Source organism: Crocuta crocuta, unplaced genomic scaffold, assembly GCF_008692635.1.
Source record: "Crocuta crocuta isolate KB4526 unplaced genomic scaffold, BGI_CrCroc_1.0 scaffold119, whole genome shotgun sequence".
NCBI lineage: Eukaryota > Metazoa > Chordata > Mammalia > Carnivora > Hyaenidae > Crocuta > Crocuta crocuta.
In genome coordinates, this window is record NW_027551562.1 from 582,737 (window position 1) to 588,697 (window position 5,961).

General features: G+C 53.8%; 1 protein-coding gene across 3 annotated transcripts in view; it reads right to left on the minus strand.

The window, feature by feature from the left end:
* ASAP1 (ArfGAP with SH3 domain, ankyrin repeat and PH domain 1) overlaps nt 1–5,961 on the minus strand; it is a 309,560-nt gene that overhangs the window by 4,465 nt on the left and 299,134 nt on the right. For all 3 annotated transcript variants that reach the window (XM_077750030.1, XM_077750027.1, XM_077750029.1), the window contains 2 exons: nt 2,172–2,671; nt 198–320 (listed from right to left, as the gene is read on the minus strand). In XM_077750030.1, the coding sequence (XP_077606156.1) occupies nt 198–320; nt 2,172–2,671 (623 nt within the window). The remainder of the gene's footprint in view (nt 1–197; nt 321–2,171; nt 2,672–5,961) is intronic.

Here is a 5,961-nt window from a genome sequence, read left to right on the forward strand (position 1 = left end):
GGGGGACATGATAACGAGGGTAAAGCACACGCACATGTTAGTTCTCCTGACCCAGTTCCGAAGCCCGACGGCTCTGTTTCTAGCACAAGAGTTCTGACAGAAGGCACCCAGCGACCACGCTGGAGGGTAGGATCCCGGCACCGGGCGCTGCTCCTCACCGCGGGGCGGGCCCCTCCCCCCGGCACCCTGGTACGTACCCACCACTCCTGGTCTTCCTCCCCGGTGACCACAATCACTTCCCCCTCCATAAAGGTGAGCTCATCGTCGTTGTCCGCCTGGCAGTCGTAGATGGTCTTCACTCGCCTCACCTTGTTTTTGCCCTTCGATAAAGAAACTGGGTTTTAGCTGAAAACAGGGATACACTGACCCCCGGCACAAGATTTAACCTCCCTGAGCCTCGACTTCTCCCGTCGGAGGGGAGGCGTGTTTGCGGGGCGCCCAGGTGCTGTGTGAGCCCAGCCTTTTCACCAGGAAGCAAACTATGGGCGGGGATCAAAATGTAGCTTCACCGAAAGCCAAGAGGCGCCCTGCCCTCCCCCACAGCAGCTCGCAGAGCTGACAGCAGAGTGTGAAACGGTGCCAGGAAACATGATGTAAAGGAGAATGTGCATCTTCTGCAGACTGAGCGCACGGCATAAACACATTTCTGTCCCTCACGCAAAGTACCCAGTCAGCACACGCTGGGTGACCAGGACGCAGCAGGCTGGGGGGGCGGGGGGCGGTTGGGGGAAGGGAGGCTTCCAGGCAGTTCCCAACAATGTCTTAATGTTTGATCACTTCCCTTAGGCTTTTATCTGTTCTGGTTTTTTGCAAACAGAAAGATGGAAAGAGAGAAATCACCTTCGAAAGGAGGTTTTTGGTGCTAGCTCGTTAAATAATGAGTGTTATAAAAAGTATGCTGTGGGACGCCTGGGTGGCTCAGTCAGTTAAGCGTCCGACTTCAGCTCAGGTCATGATCTCACTGCTCATGAGTTCAAGCCCCACGTTGGGCTGTGTGCTGACAGCTCAGAGCCTGGAACCTGCTTCGGATTCTGTGTCTCCCCTCTCCCTCTGACCCTGCCCCTCCCCTGCTCAAGCTCTGTCTCTCTCTCTCTCAGAAACAAATAAACCAAAAAAGGCGAGCTGTGCCTCTTGAGTTTGGGTCAGCTGACTCCTCTCCGTGCTCTGGGTTGTCCCTTGGCCACCCCCTCCTTTCTGCAGCCCCTCTGGGGCCGGCGCGGCTCGGACTGGTGCCCGAGGCGGCTCAGCCAAGGCCAGTAGGTGAGAATTTACAACGGGGACGACGAAACGAGGGCGCAGAACGACCGTGCAGCGCGCAGCGTAGCTGGAATTCTGCGCACGGCAAGGCCAGCAGCGGCGCCCGGCTCTTGGGGTGGTGTGGGGGCGGCCTTTGTGAAGGGCGAGCACACCTGCCACACTGCATGTGGCGGCCTCCACGCCGGGGGAGAACGGCTTGTTTGCCCTCCCTGTCCTCTGGGGCGGCAGGGACACATTGTGCTGCGATGCTGTTCTCAGCACCAGAGAGGGCAGAACCGTTGTGCGCGGTGGGAGGTCATCTGCTCGCTCGTTAGCCGTGCTCCTCGGCCTGGGGCGTCAGGGCCCCCACCCATGGCATGCGGAGTCTTCCTGGAGCACCTTCCCCAAAACGGGTTTTTTGGGCAAAAAGCATTTTTATATTAAAATAAAACGAGTATATTATCGAGCAAGAAGCATTTCATGAAAACGAGAGACCGTGAGATTTCAACCGAATTCTGCCCGTGCAAGTCCCTTGGGCTTTGCCTCCACGTCCTCCAGGAAGACGTGGCGAGAAGCACGGAGCAGATTTTCTGCGTCCTGAGAGGGAGCCCGCCCCCCCTGTGACCCCAGGAAAGGGAGACTCTCGTCCCCCGGTGAGTGTCTGCAAGGTGACAGCTTGGTGCCACCGTCCCTGCACCTAACTGCCCATGAGCTAGCCCGGTGACCGCATTAGCTCCTTTCTGTGTACGGGGAAACTGAGGCTCAGGGAGGGCAGGTAACGGGACCAGGTCCTGGAGCCACGCCCGTGTCCCTGACCGCTCGGCCCGCTCTGGCTCGATGCCTGGGCCACGGCCGGGACGAGCAGGCCCGTGCGTCTGTGCCCGAGAGCACGCGCCGTCCCGCGAGGCCCCGCGCCGCCCCCGGCGCCTACCCACCGTATTGATCTTCCTGGGCAGCGGGACGGGCGTCTCGGGCAGGGTGGGCGTGAGGTCGCTGGAGTCTTCGGACGCCTGCTTTTGGACGGCATCCCGGGACTGCACGTTCAGGGCCAGATCCACCGGGTGTGGCTTCTGGGTGACGTCCGGGGGCTGCTGGGCCTTGGGTGACACGTCCCCCGTCTGGGACTTGGCCAGCAGGTCTCCCAGCTGCGGCTTGGGAGGGAGGTCCTTCATCTGCGGCTTAGGGGGCAGGTCTGCCAGCTGCGGCTTGGGCGGCAGGTCGCCCAGCTGCGGCTTGGGGGGCAGTTCTCCCGGCTTCGGAGGCAAATCTCCAATTGGGGGCTTGGGACCCAGTTCGGCGGGCTTCGGGGGCAGGTCTCCGGGCGGTGGCTTCTGTGGTAGCTCTGCTAACTGTGGGGACTTCTGAAAGAGCTCGGGTGGGATGTTGGCTTTGTCCAGGGAGAGGTGATGGCTGGTTTCGGTTTTCCTTAGTGCCACTGTGGGAAGGAACCACAGAGAGGGAGGTCACTGGAGGGGACCACGAGGTGGGGAAGTGCTGTCCCCGCGGCCAGCCCCCAGGAGGACTGAGGGACACCGAGTGCCTGCTCCGGGGCCAGACCCAGGTGCACACGTTACAGTGTGTATTTCGTGCCTCAGTTACGTAGGAACGGGATATCCAAATGAATCCAGAATTTACATAGTAACTATTTAAATTAAAAAAACAAACAAACACCCAACTATAATACAAACAGGTTATAGAGTTAAGTTTTCCACAAGCCTACTACCTAAATGCAGCCATTTAAAGTAATGGGACAGGGGCACCTGGGTGGCTCAGTCGGTTAAGCATCCGACTTTGGCTCCGGTCAGGAGCTCGAGGTTTGGGAATTTGAGCCCCACATCAAACTCTCTGCTGTCGGCGCAGAGCCCACTTCGGATCCCCTGTCCCCCTCTCTGTGGCCCTCCCCCTCCAAACACATAAACATTAAAAAGATACAGTAATGGGTCATATTTCCTTCCGGACTTCTCTGTACGTTTTCCATAGATAAAACTTTTATCTGCTTTTATCTATATACAACTTTAAGAAGAGTATTTTCCAGGTCAATAAAATTCCTTTAACAGCAGTACAAGCTTTTTAATGTTGGGTGCTGTTCTGTTCGGTATCATAATTTATTATGAATTCCTCACGTCCATACGTTTCATTTGCTACATAAGGTAAGAGATGAAAGACTTCTCCCCTCACCCACCCCAATCCTCTGAGGTAACCTCTGCTACATTTTGGTGAGACAGGTCCTTGTACTTAATGAATGTCTCTTTAAAAAACCCCCACATTATGGGATTTTCACAGACTGTGCAACTTTGTTTTCTGCCTACTTAATATGTATGGGAGGAGTTCCTAGGCAGGCCCCCCTCGTTCCCTATGTGGCTGGGGCCGGACTACTGCACAGCGGGGGGATTCCAGTCTGTAGAACGATACCCACAGCTATACTGGTAGGACCTAAGACCCTATGGTCACGTCCCCAAGGCCACTCCACCACGTACCTACCTGCCGTGTGATCTTGGGCAAGTTACACAACCTCCCTGTGCCTCACCTTCCTGATTTCTAAAACATGAGTCAGTACAGGGAGAGGATTTGTCAGCAGGCCCCGGCCGGCTCTACGTGTTATGTAAGAGTAGATCACACTGTCAGACAGGGCTGCTGGAGGGGAGATTCACATTTTCACTTATTCTTGTATCTTGGGCTCCTGGTACGGGGGCCAAGCACACAGTATGCATTCATTCAGCAAGGAAGCTGCTGACTAAGGCACACAGAGTGAGTCAAACTAAGAATGCTATTCTAAAAGTATGACGTTTTCCAAAAGGTGTTCCTAACATTTATTAAAAAAAAAAAAAAAAAAAAAAAAAAAGGAATAAAAGCTGAACGTTGGTGTTGTAAATGGTCATGGGATGTTTCTGCTCATGGCCTGCTCGGTCACGTCCCTTCCTAAGGAAATCAGATTCAAGGGCACGCTGCTCGCGGGCTGGCCCTCGAGCTCCAGCTGGTGTGGCTCAGCTCAGAGTTAAAGCAAGCCAGATTCCTCTCTCACAAGTCACAAACAGGTGAGCGCAAGGCGGAGGCTGGCAATGACGGGGCAAAGCCAGAGGATCCCCCGAGGTGGGGGGCGCGGCAAGCCCTGCAGTGAGCCACCCGTGGGGGACAGACACTGTACGTGCTGGGCAGAGAGGACCCTAAAACCCACAGCAGGGAATCTATCCCAGAGAAAGGATCAAAGCCGGGCCAGGAGATGCTTGCGCTGGAATGTTCAGCATGGCCCCAGGCACAGCGCCAAAGCTTCAGGCCATGTGGACGCGGAATGACAGGGCCTAGGTAACATCTCACGGCGCCAGACAATGGACTACGATGCAGGCAGTAAAAGCTAGATGGTGTGTAATTTGTTATGGAAAATGTTGTTGATTTATCATGTGAAAAAGGCAAAACAAAACAAAAACAACTCCAGCTTAAATCGAAACCTAAAACAAAGTACAGAATAAAGGGTATATACCAAATTGTGTTTATGTTGTTGGGCAATAGAAAACTTTGGATGGTTTTGTGTTTTTCTTCTTTTTTTGAATGTCGTTTTTGAAAATCTTCTAGAATGAACACACATACTTCTGTAATAGGTTGAAACAAAATAAGGAGTTTCCCCTCTAGGGAAGCTTGCCCAACCTCTGACTATTCTAAGCTGATTTTGTGTTTCTCCCCCTCCAATTTAAAGTCTTTTCTGGACTGCCTTTTTAACTCTGAAGGGTTGACGAACAGATCCCCCCGCCTCCCGCCCCCAGACTGGACGACAGGGAGTACGCTGCCAGAGTGAGGCCCAGTAAGAACAAATCTCCAGCCCACTCCTTGCAGAAACCTGGGAGGTTACGGTGTAGCTGGTTTGCATGGGCTGGATGGGTGAAGAGTAAATGCATACAGGCCCCTTTGAAAAGCAACACGGCCCAGAGTCTGGCCTAATAAACACTCTACCCTTGGCCGTGATCGTTCTACTCATGAGAATGGCTTCTAAGAGCATAACTGAGGAAAGAAGGCAGAGGAAGAAAAACCCTGCAAACTTCTGGCCCAGACTCCCAATGGAAGGGGCTGCTACACACCGGCTGTGTGAGATCGGGCCTGTAGCTGAGCACCGGCCAATGGCCTTGCGGAGTGGTTTTAACAGGGTGGAGGACTAGATCTTGGCTTTGACCTTCACAGCTGCACACTCCACACAAAGAGACCATCAGATGGTACCTCTGGACGTAAGAGCACACCACCACCGCCCAGGTAGCGCTTCTGCAAAAGCCTGAACTTCTACCTGACTGGGTCTCTAGATCCAACTCCAACCAACAGGAGAACAGAGGACAGAGGGACACATTACAACAACCGCATGGGATGCGGCAGCAAAATCCAAACTGGAGAAACCTATGGGGACAAATAACCCAGTTCCTTCACAATAAATTACTAGGGAAGGAGAGACATGCAAAGGAAACTGTTAGACTAAGACACTCAAGAGACAAATCGGTCAACTGTAACGTGTGGACCTTATTTCATTCTTGTTTTAAACAATTTGTTAAAGAAAAAAACATGGGGCGGAGCCAGGGAGATTTGGTTGGTTGGGCATCTGACTCTTGATTGTGGCTCAGGTCATGATCCCAGGGTTGTGGGATCGAGCCCTGTACTGGGCTCTGCATTGAGCGTGGAGTCTGCTTGGGATTCTCTCTCTCTTGCCCCGCTACCTCCCCCACTTCCCCAATTGAGAGCTCTCTCTCT